The sequence below is a fragment of the Drosophila subpulchrella genome, chromosome 2R (assembly GCF_014743375.2).
Source record: "Drosophila subpulchrella strain 33 F10 #4 breed RU33 chromosome 2R, RU_Dsub_v1.1 Primary Assembly, whole genome shotgun sequence".
Taxonomy (NCBI): Eukaryota; Metazoa; Arthropoda; class Insecta; order Diptera; family Drosophilidae; genus Drosophila; species Drosophila subpulchrella.
This window is the reverse complement of record NC_050611.1, coordinates 21131152-21151580: the sequence shown is the minus strand read 5'-3', so window position 1 is coordinate 21151580 and position 20429 is coordinate 21131152. Positions and strand designations below refer to the sequence as shown.

Below are 20429 nucleotides of genomic sequence, written 5' to 3'. Positions count from 1 at the left end.
TATATCCAAAAGCAAAAACCTACCTTTTTGAAAAAACAGGGTACACATTGAAAGTTATTTTTGTGATATTATGCTGGTTTCCGGCATTGCCTTACAAACAATTGAAAACCAGGTGGACACTGCTTTTCGACTTCCAGCAGCAACAGTATTAAAGACAAGGAGAGCTTAAATAAAAGTGCTTTAATGTTGAGTCCCATCTTCCAGGCGATGTTCTTTCCTCTACTTTTGTTCTAAAACTAATGTCTCCCCAGGCCCTTAAAACTAAGCCTTTAATGTTGAAATTTCCCTTGTTATGAATTTGACAGGCGCATCGCTGCCCATTCATTTGATTATACAGTTTTACTTATTACAGTGGGTACTTCACTATATTTACATTTATTTGTGACGGTTTTAAAACTGTTGCGCATACTTCATTCCTTAAAAAAGTCTCATAGCTCAAAGTCAGATACATTTAATGAATGGAGATGACATCGTTGTTTGTCATTATTAGGTACATTTTAAATGATTAATCCAAATTGCGATGCTGAAATCGGGTACACTGGACTGTGTAATCCCCTGACTCACTTTTGTTGCTAAAGCGCACTCATTTATTCTCAAATCACTTTATTTCCCCAAAGAACATTCATTTGTAATCTCTGGGAAACTTGTACAACCAATCTTGCGTAAACAACCTTATCAATAATACTAAGATCACAGACGCTGCCCCAAAAAAAGTCTGTTCTTTTGATTACTCATAATGAGACATTTATTGAAAGAACTCAATTTTGTAATCTATATGTTGGCAACATACACGGCAACATCAGTATATAAAGGTGTGCATTTTCCGGTGATATACTAGGCTTCCTTTCGGCAACGTCCTGCCATGAGTTTGGTTCCCCCCGAGCACTTGGGATCCAGGTCGAATAGACTTCGCTGATTCACCCCCTCCGGACTCACTTCCTCAGCCTCCGACTTGGGATCTCTGTTGGCTCCCGGAGCTTGGCTCAAACCGGGCGACAGAAAGTCTTGGGTGCTGAAGAGGTCCTTGATGTTGTTGCCCACAGTGTCAGGAGATGAATCTTGGCCAGGAATGGGCTGAATCACAGAAGGCTGCTGCTGTCCAGGAATCGGTTGGATGGTCTTCCGGGCGCCAGGGCTTCCGATCTCTTGACCCTGATTAGGTCGTGGCTGCAAAGTATTGGGTGACTGAAAATTGAACCCAGAGTAGTCCTCCTCTTGGCTACCAGGTCGTGGTTGGATGGGATTATTATCGCTTGGCTGTTGGAATCCACCGGCGTTTTGCCCAGGTCTGGGCTGTAGAGTATTTCCCGTGCCACTTGGCTGTTGGAATCCTCCAGCGTTTTGTCCTGGCTGTTGGAATCCACCAGTGCTGTGTCCTGGCTGTTGGAAACCTCCAGCGTTTTGTCCTGGTTGTTGGAATCCTCCTGTATTTGGCTCAGGTCTGGGCTTTAGGGTGTTGCCTCCGACAGCTGGTTGTTGGAATCCTCCCGTATTCTGTCCTGGTCTAGGCTGTAGAGTGTTTCCTCCGCCTGGTTGTTGGAATCCGCCCGTGTTCTGTCCTGGTCTAGGCTGTAGAGTGTTTCCTCCGCCTGGTTGTTGGAATCCGCCAGGATAGGTTGGCCTCTCCTCATCGCTGCCTGGTTGTTGGGCGCCTGGAGGCTTTCCCGCGGGCTGCCATCTGGCAGGATCCCCTCCTGGCTGCTGCAATTCTGGTTGAACCTGACCCCTGGGATAATCTCCACCGGGTTGCTGGAAGCTCGGTTGGCCCCTGTTAAAATCTCTTCCAGGTGGTCCTCCGAATTGACCGCCAGGCTGGTGTCCCCAAACTGGACCACCAGATGGGTAATAAGGTGGAACCCCACCAGACGGCTGATTATCCGGAAAGTACGAAGGACGCGGTGCGAAGTGACCGTAGGCGAAGGGGGGTGGACCTGAATATCCTGGACCATGTCCGTGGTGACCATGACCATGATGGCGACTATGGTGCCTGCACAGTAAAAAATCCTTGTTAGTAGTTTACAAAACAGCAATTCGAAAATTGTAGGTTATTTATTTTGATTACCGAGAGCTTTGGCAATATATTCACTCAATTTATTTAAATAATAGAAGTAAATATTTGTTATCACTTGTGAATTCTACTGCTTTAGAAAAAAAAGACGTAGCCTATTTTTCGACTTATAATAACACTTTATAACACGGCAGTACCGGCACAGATATATCTAAATAAAATACAAACATCTTTATTCTAGAACTCAGTTCTTATTGTAACAGATTTTTAACCTCAAAACATTTCACTGGGATACTTACGGGTTACCTCTTCCGCCGTTTTCCACATAGTAAGGATTCTGGAATTCAAACCTTTGTCCACTGACAATAAAGATCAATGGCAGGGCCAAACTCACAGATAAGAGTTGGGAAAACATTTTCGAAGCAGAATCGATCCACCAGCAGTGTTGAATATTCGAAAGAGACTGATGCGTATTCTCGACGAAAAAGATGATCTAGCCAAGATAAGTATACATTGTGAGCCGCTGATAAGACAGGTTCATGACATCAGATAAGGCATCATGAGTTATGGAACCCGAAGAGAACAGTCCCAGCTGAATGCACCAGGAACTTGATTGTGCTGTATGTATGTATGTATACTGACTCACCGAACGGGGCTGCAAACTATAATTACTTTGTTTTACATGGCGTTAAGTTTCCCCAGAGAGTTTCTCCCACCATTGTGATGTTAGTTTTATATGGGGATCTACACCAAATCAGTTTAAGTAATCACCAAAAAAACACTTTGACCATTAATCAATCATTAGTTCTATTCAGATATCACTTTACTGACTAACATCGATCTTAAAGACTAAAGACTAAGCCGGCTTTCGACAGCGTTTTGCATGCAGCTCGAAGCCCGGTCGACATTTTGGAGATGTCTCCAGCAATATCCGATTGTCTATAGTGGGTTTCTCAGTGGTGGTTCCATTAACCAGCTCCTCCCCCGATCCATTAGAGATCGCTTCTGTGGTGTTTGTGGTTTCCAAAAGGGTGGTTACTGTGGTCAAGGGTTCCTCTGTGGTCGTTGTCGTTGAGTTAGTCCGGGGATCAGTGAATTTCGATAGGTGGGACTCTTCATCGTCGTCCTTGGGAAACACAATGCGATCATCGCTGCAGGGCCTTGATCTTCCCTCGATGAGGAGGAAAATTACCGGCAGAAGGCACAGCACCAACGGGTTAATACGAATCCACATTATCTGGGAGATGCGCGCTTGTTTGCTGTGAAGAAGCTCGAAAGACTGAGCGTGGAGACGACTGGCTGGCGATCATCTTTCCATTCAGATTCCCATGGCAATTCCCACCAAAATTCAGATACAAAATCGGAGCGAGTTGATGGGGAGCACGAGTGGGAGCGGAACTCTCGGGCTCTCCCATGAAAACCAAATGTAAACAAAGCAGAAGAAGAGCAACAAGCTTTTTCCATATATACATTACTAGACTACACTGACAAAAATTTAATTGTGTAATAACTAAAAAAAAACATTTAAAACAATTTTTTCTTCCATAGATTAAAACAAAACATTAAAATATGACACCAAAAAGGGTTTATAGGTTTGGAAAAGTTTCAAAAAAAAAGGGAAACATTTAAAAGTATTTTACAATATCAACTTTAGGATTTATTTATTTATTTTGTTTATTATTATTTGTAGCTATACAAATAGATTTTTAGGACGACTATTTATACTTTTCACTTTTGGAAAATGGTTTTCCAATTTTTGGCTAATAAATCTCATCAGCATTGACGATAACGACGTATTTCACAGTGAAGCAAAGCACACTATGATATCTTTTTAAGAAATACACCCGTTCTTAGGCAATCTTGCGGCAGTGGTCATTAACGGTCAGGACTGTACCTTTCGGACAAATTTTCGTGGTTTCCAGGACAATCCTCGGTCCAATAATCACACTTTTTGGATCCGAAACAATGGTGGCTTGAGTTTGATCCCAAGGAGCAGATATATTGGATTCTGGTTCTCTGACGAATGTGACCATCTTGGATTCGCTGGGGGGGTGGCGGGCTTTATTTTCCTGAGGGGTTGGTAAGTTAAGCTTCTTCTCCGGTGTGATAAGCCTTCCGGTTTCAGTGGGTGTATTTCCTGGTTCCTGTGTGGTGTTTTCGATAGTTGCAGTTCTGGAAGAGCCCTTTCTGCCTTCCCTGGGGATCACGAGGGTAACATTTGTGGCTCTGATGACCTCCTCCATTTGCCGGTCAATTTCCCTGAGTCTGGACGACAGTTGGATGGGCGGATTTTCCTTCGATTCCGAGGGAAACACAAACTGATCGTTGGGCACTCCAGCTGCACGACTTAGATCCAATGCCACCCACAGCCAGATTAATGAATAAAGTAGCTTTGGCCAGGGAAGCCGCCGTGTAATTGCCATCGCAAAATTGGTTTCGAGTGTTGGCAATCGAAGCCCAAGTAAACACGTTCACACTCGCCAATATCGCACTCGAGACTGAGTCTCTCGAGTCTCAGTTTCCGGCCCAGCTCAGTTCCAGTTTCTGATTCAGTTTAGGATCCACTTCGAGAGACAGAAGTCGGGGCCCCGAGTGGCATTAGCTTGTTAGTTCTACAACCTGCTGGCAAGTGAGTGCCTGTCTGTTTGCACGCTGATAAGGCCTACATGGGAGTCAAATGGCAGCCGCTTACATAATTTGCTGAGTAATCAGCGAATCGGTCGAGTAACCGCAAGCCACTGCACTCGCAGTGCAAATAATCGATTCTCAAGGCAACATCTGACAGTTTACAACAGGTTGTATGGTATACCACTCAATACACATTCGAGTGTTATCTCCCAGAAGAACGAATGATTTTGTCAAATAATCTATGAAAATGTCAGTTTTGTTTTCTCATAGTCTTTTATTCCAATGCAAAACTTATCTAGGCAGTACAAATTTTTGGCACAGTTCAGAGAGATGATTAAAAATAACTCAATATAGGATTGATTATTTTCAAAACTTTTAGAACGTTTTTCATTGTTGGGGCAAGCAACCAGAAAATTATTTTTTCTTTATGGATGAAAAAACGTGTGTCATCAGAAATATTTATTTATTCTCAGGTATGTATTTTTAGTAAAAAGGTAAAATTATTCTCAAAAATTATTCTATTTGACTTTATTTGCATCATTTTTTAATTTTGTACTAACCTTCATTACATTTTAGACCTTTTCATTTTAATATACTTCAAAGTTTGAAGATCAGACATAATTTTTTTTGGCTATACTAATAAGTTTTGAAGATTTATATTTATAATAATCCTAAATTGTTTACATTTTCGAAATGTGGGTTGAGTTTTCCTTTAGCACGTACACATTTTTTAAGGCAGGTAAGGTATGATTTGAATTGAATTTCTATCGTAAAGTTGATTTTGAGTATTTCCAATTGATACCCAGGCAAACACGTTTACACTCGCCAATATGGCACTCAGGACTGAGTTCCTGAGTCTCAGTTTCTGATTTAAAAGCTTTAGGTTATTTATTGCACCCTGAAAAGGCGTACTTGGGAGTCAAAGGGCAACCGCTTACGTAATTATATATTATGCATTATATAAATTTCAGCATTACTATACAGCGAATCGGTAGAATAATCGCAAGCTACTGCGAATAATAATTTTTACGGCAAAATCTTATATATTATAACAGGTTACAACTGAATAGACTTTAAAACATTATCTCTCATAAAAAGAACGATAAACTATTTTCATGATCCCATAAGAAAAAGATGTGAATACCTTTCGATGTTTTTTATAATTACGCCGAAATGGTCAGCACAAGTGTCTTATTCATCCCAACCAACTTCACATATTTGCCACTTTAAGAGGAACTCCATATCTGGCTTATATATATCTATATGTCTTTTCTCAATGAGGCTAAGCCAAAGTACATAATTTACTACGTTTTTGTTTTGGCTACGAACCATCATTTGGATTGCCCTCAAACATCCGAAAGAAAGTGTAGATCACTGTGGGTGGAAAAAAAAAATTATATTAATTATTAATTTAAAAGAGATACATAACTGATAGATGAAGTCGAGATAATGAGAGAACATAATATCAAAAAGACTTAGTTTTTGAAAACAAGTGAGTTTATTAAGCATTCATAAAGCCATCATTTTAAAGATGTCTTAGCAAATACCCAAAGCTTTGCCCAACTTAACCACCCGTTATGATTGGAGATAGCCATTACTAAATGTTCCCAAGTCAGATGCGTTTCCTGGGGATCGATGTGAGGCCCATATCTCATCCCCTAAGTGACTTTTTACGAAGTAACCTGAGCCCGAGCCGTAACCTGTCTAATAAATGTCTTCAATTTGGGCAAATAATTTTGACAATTCTATTGTCAACCACCGCAAACCGCATAGGGCCCCCGATATACTCCATCCCCCTTTCCATCCACCGACCCACGTCATCCTCATCATAATCATCATCAAATGGCCTGGGTGGTTGGCATAATTTTCGCGAAGTAAAAAGAAGAGCAAACAAGAACTGAAACATAAAAATGTCATTTGCCTGTGAGTGTGGGGGGCAACTGAGGGTTAAGTACTGGAACCTTTTTTGCACTGTGTACTACATAAAAGTACATTAAAATAATGCCTGTTTAGGTCACAGACAGCTGAGGCGCAGGGCCAAAAGGCTCGTAGAGTCATTTATTTATGACACCCACCTTACCCATGTGAAATTTATGCTAAACAGGGAAGGCTCTAATTGAGGGGGTGGTATTCGAGTCCTGAGCAGTGGAGTGTCCTGGCAAAAGGACAATGGATCTGCGGTTGTGCTGTTAATCAGTACAAGTTTGGAAAAGTAATCAGCAAATATTTGCTGACTTTTTGTTGCGATTTTCTCAAGCATTTTCTTCATTTTCATAAAAGCGATGTTTTTTTTGTCTGCCGCATTGTTTGCCCTCTCGTTTATCTAGGTATTTCCCATTGAAATGCAAATGGAAATCTATCAAAGCATATCTGATTTACCGGCAACCTTCGAACGAAGTCGAACCAATTTCAAAATCAGCGTTGGGTGCTTAAGAGCCCTTGAATCCAGTTGCCAAATATGAAATGAACTACTTTCACAATTAACTTGGCCAACTGAAAGTTGGGATTTCGATTCAGTTCAGTTAAACCGTTCATTGGCAACGCATCATTGGAAACGATAATGGCATCTTTTCTTGGATTTTTCGGCATATTGGCTATGCTCCTGGGAACTCTGGCCTTAGACGGCGAAATTGTGGAGTCCGAAACCTTTGGACTCAATTCAACTGGCCTTAATGAAACTGGTCCGGTGAAAATAAATTTGAAAGACGTATGGAGCTCCAATGGAACGATGCAGGCGCAACCGTACAACATCCTGGAGGTCAGCTGCCCCCAGGGATATGTCCTGGCCAACAAACATTGTCATAGGAGAGCCTAGCTACTCCCTAAATAAATTGGATTCAAATCCAACAAAGAACGTTTGAAAACGTTCTGAAATAAATGCATAGCACTTAATAGTAAAAGTAAATAGTTGAATTTTTCAATAAGTGATTGAATAAAGGAAAGATTAGAAAATATGTTTAGTAAATGTTTTTAAATTGTCAAAAGTGAGTATGTTTACTGTAAATAGTTTCTACTAAAACATAAATATTGCTAAGTGGCTGCTAAGTCATCAAGAAAATTCCCTCATAAAGAGAAAAGCCCCTTTCCGAGCTTTTTAGCACATTTTACTCGGGGTAAGAGAAAAGACCTCGATTGCCCCCAATCTTCCCCCTCCGTTCCTTGGTCAACTATCAACCAATATGTTGTGGTCGTTTCCATGTCCAACCTGGTCAAGAACCCCGCCTCCGTTTGGGCCCAACTTCACCCCGGGGACGAGGTGGCTCGGCTAACCGCATACATAATTTGTGACAGCAACCGCAAAATGTGGATGGTCAGGAGACCTCCTCCTCCTCCTGCTCCTTCTCCCAATCCCAATCCCCAGCCCCACCCTTGTTCTCTGACTGATATGCAACCCGGGGCTGTCATTAGTTAGAGGTCCATTAACAAAAATGCAACCGATGGCTATCCAGACGGTCGAACGTCATTTACAGGTAGCAGCTGCATTGACAGAACCCCAAAACAGGACTTCATGTGGATAGGTTGGCACTCGGTACTCCGGACTCCTGGCTCCGGAAGTTGGGGCATTAATTCACGAAGAGGCCATGAAATATGACTACACTCGGGGGCTCTGCTCCGCTGAATGAGTTAATTAAGCGTCTCACGGCCAGAAACATAATTTGAGCTCATTTATCAGCGGATGTCGGTGGTGCGGTGCATGTAAATTTGGCTTAGAGATGGGAAATGTCAACTGTTACCCCTCGAAAAACATGTCAGCTTCAATATAGAGCACACAAAGAACAAAAGTGTAGACTTTGTTTATCAAAAGTTATAAAAAAAGGAAACCCCTTTGATATAAATTGAATAAACCTTCCTTTATTGATCCTTTATAAAAGACACGTATTTTTTTTTAATCTTCATTTAATTGTTTTCGGTGTACACTCTTTACAAGCAAACGACTGGCGGCGCTACATCTGCTCCCCTAGAGGATTGTCGAGCCAAGGATAGACGACCGGGCACTTGTCGCACACGGTCATGTAGCGCTCCTCGCCGGTGGACACCTTGTGGACGTGGCACTGGACCGCCCGGCACTCCGCCTCCGGCAGTGCGGGACAGTCCTTGAACGGAGCGCCCAGCACGGGCTTCTTCACGTACTCCAGCATCCGCGAAATGCCGGTGAAATACACATCCGTGTAGGTGTTCAGGTGGTTGATGAATCTGGGGAAAGCGAAAGGGAAAGGTGTGATAGTTCAGACAATTTGCGGTTTTAAATTTCCTCTAATTTGACTAACAATGTAGTTACTCTGGCAAGTATTACGATTATACTTTTCTACTTTCTACTTTTAAAATAGTATCTAACTATTTTGTATGGTCACTTAACCATCCATATAGGTAAAATTTACGATAAAATGTGTACTACTCACATTTTTATACCCGTTACTCGTAGAGTAAAAGGGTATACTAGATTCGTCGGAAAGTATGTAACAGGCAGAAGGAAGCGTTTCCGACCCCATAAAGTATATATATTCTTGGTCAGGATCACTAGCCGAGTCGATCTAGCCATGTCCGTCTGTCCGTCTGTCCGTCTGTCCGTCTGTCCGTCTGTCCGTCTGTCCGTCTGTCCGTCTGTCCGTCTGTCCGTCTGTCCGTCTGTCTGTCCGGATGAACGCTGAGATCTTGGAAACTATGAGAGCTAGGCTATTGAGATTTGGCGAGCAGATTCCTGAGCTTCTTACGCAGCGCAAGTTTGTTTCAGTAGAGTGCCACGCCCACTCTAACGCCCACAAACCGCCCAAAACTGTGGCTTCTACAGTTTTGATGCTAGAGTAAAAATTTAAACTGAAATGAATTGTTCTCATCAATACCTATCGATTGACCCAAAAAAAAGTTTTCCACGCCCACTCTAACGCCCACAAACCGCCCACAAACTTCAAAAAATCGTAAATATGAACGCGGATATCTCGGAAAATATCAAAGATAGAGTATTGGGATTTCAGATTTAGATTCCGTAGCCTTGTGCGCAGCGCAAGTTTGTTACGCAAATATGCCACGCCCACTCTAACGCCCACAAACCGCCCAAGCCTGTGGCGCCCACAATTTGTATGCTAGATTAAAAATTTTAACTGAAATGTATTGGTCTCGTCAATGCCTATCGATTGATCCAAAAAAAAATTTGCCACGCCTACCCTAACGCCCACAATGCTTAAATCTGTCTTCCGCCGGTAGGTGGCGCATTTAAATCTCGCTTTGCTGCTTGCATATCTCCATTTCCCTTTGGTCCCTTTAGCTGAGTAACGGGTATGTGATAGTCGAGGTACTCGACTATAGCGTTCTTCCTTGTTGTGTGTGTAAATAGACAATGACTTAGTAATGACGTTCTAAAAATTATATAGGAATAAGGATAATAACTCGAATACTTGCTTCGTATTTATAATAGCCTCATTTAATTAGTGTGTTAAACATCTTCTGTGTGTTTAATTACACGGTGAAATGAAATGTACTTACTTTTTAAAGGCGCCAAAATAGTTCTGGCCTCGCGAGAACCAGGCAGCGTGCAGATACATCCCAAAGGGAGCCCGACTGCCCTCGTAATGCCTGTTGAAGTTCTCCAGCATCCAGTCGAACAGCTCGTCCACATCGTCCTCCGGCGGATACACGCAGGCGTCGATCATGGAGCAACTATAGCCCTCGGTGTCGGTCCACGTGACCATGGGATTGACCCAAAAGCCTGGAATCGAGGCCTCTGGACAGGGACCTATCTGGCAGTCCTGCTTGGACCTGTAGTCCAGGGTGTAGGGCCACATGGCCGGATCCTTGAACTGCTGCGTTGGCCAGGAACTGTCGTAACTCAAGCCCAGACGACGGGCTGCCTCGAAGGTGTTGTTGCCGGAAATCTGGAGGAAGGGCAGGCGCATTCCCTGAATCTTCTTGGGATCCACCCTGGCAAAGGTCTCCAGCATTTTCAGCTGGGCTCCAAACTCCCGCTCCACGGTGGCCACATCAGCTGATCGCCAGTAATCGGTGCCATCGCCATGGGTCACCGAATGTAGAGCGATCTCGTGACCCGCCCTATAGAGGGCATTAACCCTCGCGTAGTCGGTGTACTCGTGGGATAAAAAGAAGGTTCCGGCGGCCTCACAACCATCTGGATTGGTTAATCCCTCGAAAAGCAGCTCGTACTGGGCGTAGTTTACTGCATTTACAGCATCATCGAAAGTAATGGTCACGAACTGGAAATGAAATTAGCATAGTTTATAAATAATTGTTCTTAGCCAGATGAAAGATGTTTCCATACATTGGTCCATAGTCATTACTTTTTAACATTTTAGTAAAGAAAGAAAGTTTCTCAAGTTTCTTTATTTTAAAAATGGTTTATTATCTTGATGAGATAAAAGAGGTTCGGCTAAAATAAAAGCCAAATCAAAAACAGCTAACATTAAACAATATTAAACCTTTTACCCAAGTTCCAAAATATATATATTGCATTTATTTTTAACAAGATATGTTTTTGATGGAAATATTTCAAAACATTTAAGAAGGATGTAAAATATGGTATTCTCACCTGAGGAATTTCGCTCTCCTTGCCCTGGAACTTGGATCTGGGTAGGATGGTATCGGAGCAGCGGCAGTCGGGGAGTTTGCAGTTGGCCGGCTTGCAGGGTTCGGCCAGGGGCAGGATCGCCTCCTTCTGGGACAGCTCCTTCAGCTTGTTCTTTTGCTTCTTGGACTTGGACTTGGCCTCGCCAGTGAAGGCCAGGGCCAAAATGAGACCCAGAATTAACAGGGTCGGGTACTTCATGCCGTGCTAGATAGCTCTAAGCTCTGTGCTCAGCCACCGATGCTCCGTGGGCCTCTTATAACCTTCGGTGAAAGATGGTATCTTATCAGTCGGTGGGGGTTCCAAATACGATTTGCTTGTTCAACACAGGGTGTGTCTCCCAATGGGTGGGGCTCCCTCGAGTGACCTTGTGGCATCCGCAGAGCACTGGCAACTTCAGTCAACCAAAAACAGACAGAACTTTCAGTTATAGACATGCCAACGATCGGAGTGGCCAAAGTTTGCCTCATTAGCATAACCAAAGAACTTGCCAGCTGAGATTTGCCGTTGAGTTGTGGAAAAGTGGAAAACTTTTCACACTTTTCGCCGGAGATCGCAATCGATGCAGCCCAAATTATGATAGACCATTCCCCTCCAGAAAATGCACTTGAAATCGTAAACAAGTGCTTGAGAAACTTTTCACAACAGCGACAGGACAGGAAACTCTTAAAAACAAAGCACGGGAAGTTATAGGAGCCCACAGCCAATCATATTGGCTAGGGGGTTTTCAAATCCCAGCAGGCAGTGCGGAAAAGTCAATACAAGATTGAGGAAAATCTGTTGAAATGGGGAGGGGATCCTAGAGGAGTCTGAGAGTCAGACTTCCGTTCCCTGATTATTCGGGGTGCACGCCCCGAATGCGATTTGGTCACGTTCCGGGGCGTTGCCATCTCGGCTAGGAGCCGCAATTCGTGGCCAGCCAACCGCCAGTCAGCCGAAAGGACTCTCGGAAAAGCGGGCGGAAAATTGGGTGGGAAAGCGAGGCCACTCGGCTCCGTTGTAGGGGCAATGCAACATGTTTGAGTGAGTTCGACAGGGCTGGGTTTTACATCCATCTCTGGGATGGATTCTAATGAAGATTGAGACTGGCTGACTGCCTTATTGAATCCTGATTGACGGCGGGGTGAAAGCATCACCCGTTCATCATCTCTCATTAGGAAGTTCCACTATGCCACAAGGGCGTTGGGGCGTGAAATCAAAGGGAAACCCCACCCAGGGGCACATGTGGCCTAATCAAACCTCCTCACGTGACCGAAACTGCTCTAAAATGCAAATTTTCCCAGGACTAATAAAAATGTTACTCATATGCGTGGAAGATTTCCCAAGTGCCAAAGGCGAACTCTGCAAAGAGAAATTCCGCACGCACGTCTGGAGCTGAAAACAAGGAAGAACGCTATAGTCGAGTACCTCGACTATCACATACCCGTTACTCAGCTAAAGGGACCAAAGGGAAATGGAGATATGCAAGCAGCAAAGCGAGATTTAAATGCGCCACCTACCGGCGGAAGACAGATTTAAGCATTGTGGGCGTTAGGGTAGGCGTGGCAAATTTTTTTTTGGATCAATCGATAGGCATTGACGAGACCAATACATTTCAGTTAAAATTTTTAATCTAGCATACAAATTGTGGGCGCCACAGGCTTGGGCGGTTTGTGGGCGTTAGAGTGGGCGTGGCATATTTGCGTAACAAACTTGCGCTGCGCACAAGGCTACGGAATCTAAATCTGAAATCCCAATACTCTATCTTTGATATTTTCCGAGATATCCGCGTTCATATTTACGATTTTTTGAAGTTTGTGGGCGGTTTGTGGGCGTTAGAGTGGGCGTGGAAAACTTTTTTTTGGGTCAATCGATAGGTATTGATGAGAACAATTCATTTCAGTTTAAATTTTTACTCTAGCATCAAAACTGTAGAAGCCACAGTTTTGGGCGGTTTGTGGGCGTTAGAGTGGGCGTGGCACTCTACTGAAACAAACTTGCGCTGCGTAAGAAGCTCAGGAATCTGCTCGCCAAATCTCAATAGCCTAGCTCTCATAGTTTCCAAGATCTCAGCGTTCATCCGGACAGACAGACGGACAGACGGACAGACGGACAGACGGACAGACGGACAGACGGACAGACGGACAGACGGACAGACGGACAGACGGACATGGCTAGATCGACTCGGCTAGTGATCCTGACCAAGAATATATATACTTTATGGGGTCGGAAACGCTTCCTTCTGCCTGTTACATACTTTCCGACGAATCTAGTATACCCTTTTACTCTACGAGTAACGGGTATAACTATTAAGGGGGTGGTGGTTTTTCCACCACTGCCAAGGGAGGAGGGTTTTCAGTCGTGTGCCGCCCTCTCTGTTGCCAATTTTCGCGATAATCACAAAACTAATTTGCATAGCCCTGAGACCAGCAAATCTAGGCTAATCAAATCAGCCAAACGAACAAACTCAATTTGCGGCTAGAGTATTAATGCGAGCATATTCACGGTACGTACTGTATATACTTACTTACTATGTTGTTGATGCTCTGTACTAAAAGGGGTTGGCTTCTTTGGAAATCGGTCTTAATTCTTTAAAAAAAATTCAATGAAAAGGGAAATTTTCATTTTAAAACATTGTATGTAACACATACATACATACCATGTAACGTTATATAAATAATTCAATAAGAACAAAACGTTTTTATATTTTGTACTTGAAAGTCATTAATCTGATACAACCTACCAATTTTCATTTATATTTCAAGTGCTAAACCATTTCTTATTTATTATTCTTGCTATTCTCATTTTCTATGGGTACCAACATTTTTAAATGTAATAATAAAGGGTCTTAAGCCGTATACAATTAATGTTATTCCAATTTGCCAAATATTCTTTATGCTTATAATTTTTGAAAGGGTATTTAAACTTCAACCGATGCCACCCCAGGGGTCTTCCCCAACCTTTACAGATCTCATATCTTATGAAAGCCCTCAGTTCCATCCCATCCATCTGTTATTGCCTGATGGGACTATGCAAATCTCGGCTCACGAGATGGCCTGGCATTACATTTCACATAATTTTTGGGTGGAGAACAACAGGAGTCCAGGGGAAAGCAGGAAATTCCAAAAGAAATAGGCGAAATTCAAAATTACCGAAGGATGTCGCACAGGGAGCGAGGTGGAGGAGGAGTTATAAAAAGGGATTTATCAAATAATTGGGATGCTGAAAGGACTGCCCGATTTTTTTGGAGTATGCAGGAAAATGAGGTGCGAACGATGCATTACTTGGGCCTGGCTTACATGGTTTTGTCCCGTCGCCCAAGGTTGCAAGTGAAGGTTCCATTGTCCACCCAAAACTACGAAGATGGAGCGAATGTGGGAGCGGGGGAGCGAGGAGGCTCTGCCCTCCAGTTGGTCTTCACCTGTCCATCGAATTATCCGCTCCAGGTGCCGCAGGTGGAGATCGTGGAGAAGCGCAACATCAGCGAGTCCTTGGAACAGGCTCTCCACGAAGAGATTGCCCAGACTTTGGAGCAGCACTTGGGCCTCCAGATGATCGTGCCTGTGGTGACCCGGCTGCAAATGCTGATGAACAAGGAGGTGAGGAGGCAGCCCACCCAGTAACGTGTCTTCTAGGTGGCTACCATCAATATCTCCTGTCATTAATATTATATATTCCTCCCCTTGTTCTGAGCAAATATAATTTATTGGTACTTGTTTTGAAAAAAGATAATAAAATAAGGCAGAGAAAATTTGTATACCCCCTACTGGTGCACTAAAAGCTTCTCAAACCATGACGCTTATAGAAAATTTACAATGTTTTGTTGGAAATAATAGATCTGGACTTCTGTGCCATCAAGATAACAAACCATTCCGCAACTCCCTTAAATATTCTTTATCGCTAGCAATCATCTTGTCATGCTTAGAATTCAAAAGACTCGAGTGTTAACAATCTCATCGCATATATTTTGTAAAACTAATAATCTCAACTGAGTGGCGGGGCAATCTCAAGTTGTTTACAACCTTGAGTTGACGTGGATGGCCAGCACTCCGTCGTCCTCGGAGCTGCCGATGTAGACACTGGCCCGTCCGTCGGACCCCACGGAGACACTCTTCCCGGTGCAGGAGGAGCCGCTCTTGGCACCGGAGATGACGTCGCAGTAGGTGCCGCTCGGGAGTCCCGTCTGCAGGGAGCTGTTCAGGTCGTAGTTGTCGTTGTTGAAGGCCACGAAGCCCTTGTTCCCGCGGCTGAAGGAGATCTGGTTGCTGCCGTTGTCCCACCAGTTCTGGATGGCGTCCGCGCCCACGGCGTTCCTGAAGGCCACCATGTTGTAGATCTGGCGCCACCTGTGCTCGCACACCCAGCCGCCTCCGCAGGAGTTGTCGCTGTTGAAGGAGGGCGAGGCGATGGTGTGGCCGTCGGTGGTGGGCGGACCCTGGTCCGTGTCCGTGAAGGAGAAGGAGGACATCACGCGGGGCGTGCCGAAGGGGTGGGCCAGCATGAAGGCGGAGGCCATCTTGTACTGCTTGGCCACCTTGTAGGTGAGCACGTCGGCGCCCCCGGCTCCGTGTCCGCGCTGGTTGTCGTGGTTGTCCACGAAGACCAGGGAGCGGTCGGAGGCGGCGAAGCCCCAGGCGGTGCCCCAGTTGGTCAGGTACCGCAGCTGGTCCTTGCCGCGGAAGACCTTGCCGATGGAGTCGGAGTGGCGGAACTCGGTGATGGCGCCCAGTCCGGTGTACTCGCTCTTGCTGATGGCCTCGCCGCCCATGTCGATCACCTCCTGGACGATGTAGGCCTTGGCCCCCGAGGAGAAGCCGTGGGCGGTGTTCAGGTTCTTGAGCCGCCCGTAGATGACGCCCAGGTCCGCTGGCCACATGTGCTTGGCGGCGTCCACGCGGAATCCGGCCACGCCAAGGTCGATCAGGTGGTCCAGGAACTCCACCACCTTGTCCCGGACGTAGGAGTTGCCCTGGTTGAGGTCGCGCAGACCCACCAGCTCGCAGTTGCGCACCTGGTTGGCGTCATTGTAGTTGCTGATGGCGCAGGTGGGGTTGAAGTCCAGCGAGGAGTAGGGCACTCCGGGGTAGCTCTTGCTGCTGGGGCTGGCGGTGCTGCCCCCCGTTCCGTAGGTGCCTCCGTCGGCGGCCATGTGGTTGAAGACCACGTCCACGTAGGTGCGCACTCCGGCGTTGTTGCACCGCCGCACCATGCTGGCGAACTGCTCCTCGTTTCCGGAGCGGGTCACCAGCTTGTAGGAGATGGGTTGGTACCGCTCCCACCAGGGGCGGCTGTCCTTCACGGCGTTCTCGTTGACGGGCGAGACCTAGTGGGGGAAGGGGTAGTAGTAGTAGTATCTTCCTGAAGACCATCAGCAGTACCATCTCACCTGCACTCCGGCATAGCCGTTGGGTCCCAGGAAGTTCTCGCACTCGGCGGCGATGTCGTCCCACTTCCACTCGAAGAGGTGCACCATGCCACTGCGCCCGGAGGCGTAGTTGGTGTCGAACTGGGCGTTGGCCACCGCCAGGAGGGCGAGGCACACTACGGTCTTGGCCAGGAACATTTGATTCTGGTTCTGGTTCTAGGTGAAAGCTAGCTTTCACTCTGATTGGAAGACTGCGAATGAAGCTCCTTTTATAGTGGACCCCACTGCTACCATATCTCGAAGCTTCGGAGGGAGTGATTTGTTACTCCAGGGGATCTTATCGCCCCCGAGTGGCTTTCACCACCTAAGGGGAGTGATTTGCGATTTGTTTGCCTTATCGAAATTCCAGGCAGACGTATTGACTGGTGGTCGCATTTTTTCAGAGATGATTAGTTCGCCGGCTTATTACGGTTATTTCTGTATCAATATTCATCGGGACAATGCATTCCTTTGATATCGGCAAGGTTGTATATTTATTGGACACTTGACTCGCAGTCTGCTGGAAGCGTGACCACTGTGAACTATGATCCTTAAGGCCAGATTTGTCAAATAATAACTACAAACCAATTCTTAATACTAAAACATGCACAATACGGTTTATAAATATTATTTATTAACTTTTTTAAATTTCCTAAAATAAAGGTTAATTATTTAAAACAAGTTAGAGTATGGAGTTTGCTGTTAGCACATTAACAAACATTAACGACCATATTTCAGTCGGCTTTAGGCATCAATGATAAATATAAGGTAGTAAATCCAATCACTTAATTTTTCATTTATATAATTTCCGCAATGATATTCATCTTTTCAATTAAATTTAATTTAGGGACTTTGAACTTTGATTCCAAGGTACATAAATTCGTATTTTTGTTGACATAGTAATTATACAAAAATTAAGCGATTATGATTATTTAAAATGTATTAATTTTCTAACATAAATCAATTTTGATTTGTACTTACTGTTAAATTTTTTGAAATTACACTTTTATTTAATTTAAGTATGAAACGCAATGTTTGAATTGAAGGAATTTTACATTTACCAGTGAATGTTTCAGCTTTTTCAACCCAATATTCACCGTTCGCAACTCACGCGGGAATACGTGACTTCTGGCCTTGACTGGCGGCCACTTGATCCTCTGGATTCGGGACATTCGAGTGGCAGAATGCTAACACGTAGGAACACGCATTAATTGGCGACTGCTGACTGCCGACTGCCGGCCAACTTATCTCTGTCTATCCAGGACCTTTTTCGGCTTTGCATGCTCACATTTCCTTCCTGTCGCAGTGCCAAATGAAATTTGCAGCGCACTGGGAAGTGAAAAAAGCAGAGCAAGCCCTCTGAAGGCAGAATGCAACACATGGAGCTAGTCAGACTCCTTGGGGCGCTTCCTGTTGATCCTTGAGCATGTGAGCATGTAAGGGTCCTGCCACGCCGGATGTCTCTGGGTAATTTAGATAGCTGCAGTTCTTGTTGCTGCCGCTCAAAGTTGCATAATGTCAGTTGGAAAGTGTCGCAGGGCAAAGGACATGCGAGCACCCACAGGACATGCAGACATCTTAAAGCTGCGATAAGCCCGCAACGATTTTTTATGAAATTCCAAAGACTGCAGTCGAGAAGAAGCTGTTTGCTCACAGCTCCCCCTTTTATTTTCCCATTTTTTCCCCTTTTTGGCTCTTAGTCAACATCCTTTTTTAATGCGACTGTGTATGCCCGAAGGATTTGTGCGTAATGAAAAACTGTCACGGAGGGCGAGGGATGAGCCTAAGCCATCTCGCAGGTATGTGTGGAGGAATTGAAAAGCGCTAGCCGAGTTCCGGAGGAGCATTAAAATGGCAAATTTGCGAGCAGGACTCGGAGCAGGACATTTATGGCCGACAGACGGCGACGACAGGGACATAAAAACGGCGACGCCTGCGTGATAAGCGCATAAATCAGCCAAAGGACGAAGGTGTATATATAGGTAGCCCTTTCCCCAAAGCCGATAGCTTAACCCAAGACGTAACTTCCCCCGCAGACACTTTTTAATATCAGTTCATACCTCAACTGCGGCGTGGGGTTACTTGAGTAATTCGTTCCCCAGTTAATTGTGACTTAAGAATGCAGGGATCTCGGAGGAACATGGGTTTGAAACATAAACACTCCAAGTGAATACCGTTTAAAAAAGGATATTCACAAATTTTTCTTGACATTTTGGTCCGATTTCTCAATGTCAACTTAAGGTTCTACTTAGAGTAAGTTAGCATGAAGTTAAATTGTTCAGACTTAACAAATTTAACTAGAACAAAGTTTTTAGTTCGATAAAACCTGACCTGACATTGAGAGACTACATTTTTCTGCTAGATCAATTTACCCTAAATAAAAAAGTTAACATGACATTCAGAAATCGGCTCTAAGTAGATTAACTTAGCTAGTCATGGGAGAGTAAAATTAAAGTTTAAATAAATTAATATTCAAATTCACGCTTAGGGAGAAATCTCTTACTATTATAAAACAAAGAAATAAGCAAGTCCATATTTGTTAAAACTGTTATTGAAAATAGTTAAAAATCCCTCACCTTAGCAAAGTATCACATGTGCTTTCTCTGTAGTTCACATTTAGGGACCCTTACTGCTACAGCAATCACCATCCTGAAGAATTACATGCGCCGTGACCAAAACGCGAGTGGAATCTGTTATACCCGAAAGGACAACGGCGAAGGACATTCCAGGGAGCTCATTGCTTATGCTCGAACACGGAGCAAATTCAAATTACAAATTATGTTTTCGTCATTGACCCGGGCTTTACGAGAGTTTCCGCCCCGCATCCACAACCGCCCCCAGTCTCCACCCACATCCGCATCCGATGGTCAATGTCCGCGCGGTGTCAACTATTTAGTTTCCGGTTTTAACTTGCGCCATAAACCGGGCGTTATGTGTCCGCTTTTATGGCTTCTAGCGACGTCCCGGCTTCATTGTTTCTTAATAATCCGACGAGCGTCTTCGGAGTGCACACGTCCTCGCATTAAGGATGTTTATGGGCCAGACACTGTTTCCACTGGGGTTGGCGATGGGGACGGGGGTGGGGATGGGGGTGGTGACCCCGACTTCTCCCCGACCTCGAGTTGCATGTGGCATCCACATACACACACTCCTCCGCTGCGTTGCAGTCATAAATGCGCTTAATTGGCAATTTTTGTGTAAGCGTGTTGAAATTTTTACACCCCACCCGACTCCACCGACCCCGCCGAAAGTTGCAGTCATAAATAGGAAATATGCTGCTGGAGTGCCGGCTCCGATTCTGCGGGGCAGGGGTCTCCACTTTTATGGGTCATGCATGAATTTGCCGGGATTTATATGCGGGCTACATGACCTGGATTCTTATGGCCCACAACCAGAACCATTCGTTGGGCTAATCAAAAGATATTTCGGCAGCCACATAACAGGAGTTGCCTCGACCGCAAATGGACATTATCTTTTTAATACTGGCAGCGATTTATTTTATTATTCACAAACACTTTGGCGCTGTAGTGAGATTACTCTACAAAAGGTGAACAAAAATTCTAGAAACAACACCGAAATACTTTGTAAGTCATAACAGCTATCAATAATAACTTTTTATTACTAAGTGTCACGAGCAAGAAGTATAACCGATTTGTTTTGTTTTTGAAAATGTGTGATATAACTCCTAGAAAATAAAAACATTTCCTTAAATGGGGCATTGTTGTCACGGTGGTCACGCTTCGAGCAAACTGTAAGTCAAGTGGCCAAAAAATCCCCAACCGCAGCGGATACAAGAGGAATGCACTACCCCGTTGTTTACTTATTTTCAGTAATTA

General features: G+C 44.5%; 7 protein-coding genes across 9 annotated transcripts; 2 read left to right on the top strand and 5 right to left on the bottom strand.

Annotated features, from left to right (window-relative positions):
- Nucleotides 1-721: 721 nt before the first annotated feature.
- On the bottom strand, nucleotides 722-2485 carry LOC119549946 (glutenin, high molecular weight subunit DY10). Of its 3 annotated transcripts, none has more exons than XM_037858328.1 (3): nucleotides 2308-2485; nucleotides 1584-1987; nucleotides 722-1523 (listed from the first exon to the last, which is right to left on the bottom strand). In XM_037858328.1, exons 1-3 carry the CDS (start codon nucleotides 2421-2423, stop codon nucleotides 835-837), a joined length of 1209 nt encoding a protein of 402 aa, XP_037714256.1. In that variant the 5' UTR covers nucleotides 2424-2485; the 3' UTR covers nucleotides 722-834. The 3 variants fall into 3 exon arrangements, with proteins under 3 accessions (XP_037714256.1, XP_037714257.1, XP_037714255.1); XM_037858329.1 differs by having other exon boundaries at nucleotides 722-1529; nucleotides 1590-1987; XM_037858327.1 differs by having other exon boundaries at nucleotides 722-1987; nucleotides 2308-2484.
- Nucleotides 2486-2798: 313 nt separating this feature from the next.
- LOC119549948 lies at nucleotides 2799-3449 on the bottom strand. Its single transcript, XM_037858332.1, has one exon. The coding sequence runs from the start codon at nucleotides 3240-3242 to the stop codon at nucleotides 2865-2867; it is 378 nt and encodes a 125-aa protein (XP_037714260.1). The 5' UTR covers nucleotides 3243-3449; the 3' UTR covers nucleotides 2799-2864.
- A 191-nt stretch (nucleotides 3450-3640) lies between these two features.
- LOC119549947 lies at nucleotides 3641-4529 on the bottom strand. The gene has a single exon (XM_037858331.1). It carries the CDS (start codon nucleotides 4429-4431, stop codon nucleotides 3859-3861), a length of 573 nt encoding a protein of 190 aa, XP_037714259.1. The 5' UTR covers nucleotides 4432-4529; the 3' UTR covers nucleotides 3641-3858.
- Nucleotides 4530-4596: 67 nt separating this feature from the next.
- On the top strand, nucleotides 4597-7514 carry LOC119549949. The gene is made up of 2 exons (XM_037858333.1): nucleotides 4597-5109; nucleotides 6964-7514. The coding sequence occupies exon 2, from the start codon at nucleotides 7197-7199 to the stop codon at nucleotides 7449-7451; it is 255 nt and encodes an 84-aa protein (XP_037714261.1). The 5' UTR covers nucleotides 4597-5109; nucleotides 6964-7196; the 3' UTR covers nucleotides 7452-7514.
- Nucleotides 7515-8543: 1029 nt separating this feature from the next.
- On the bottom strand, nucleotides 8544-11977 carry LOC119550571 (chitin deacetylase 8). Its single transcript, XM_037859361.1, has 3 exons — nucleotides 11175-11977; nucleotides 10118-10842; nucleotides 8544-8830 (listed from the first exon to the last, which is right to left on the bottom strand). The coding sequence occupies exons 1-3, from the start codon at nucleotides 11409-11411 to the stop codon at nucleotides 8581-8583; spliced, it is 1212 nt and encodes a 403-aa protein (XP_037715289.1). The 5' UTR covers nucleotides 11412-11977; the 3' UTR covers nucleotides 8544-8580.
- A 2270-nt stretch (nucleotides 11978-14247) lies between these two features.
- Nucleotides 14248-14946, top strand: LOC119550288. The gene has a single exon (XM_037858879.1). It carries the CDS (start codon nucleotides 14348-14350, stop codon nucleotides 14810-14812), a length of 465 nt encoding a protein of 154 aa, XP_037714807.1. The 5' UTR covers nucleotides 14248-14347; the 3' UTR covers nucleotides 14813-14946.
- Nucleotides 14947-15133: 187 nt separating this feature from the next.
- Nucleotides 15134-16808, bottom strand: LOC119550287 (alpha-amylase B). The gene is made up of 2 exons (XM_037858877.1): nucleotides 16576-16808; nucleotides 15134-16512 (listed from the first exon to the last, which is right to left on the bottom strand). Exons 1-2 carry the CDS (start codon nucleotides 16750-16752, stop codon nucleotides 15205-15207), a joined length of 1485 nt encoding a protein of 494 aa, XP_037714805.1. The 5' UTR covers nucleotides 16753-16808; the 3' UTR covers nucleotides 15134-15204.
- Between the last annotated feature and the right edge of the window lie 3621 nt (nucleotides 16809-20429).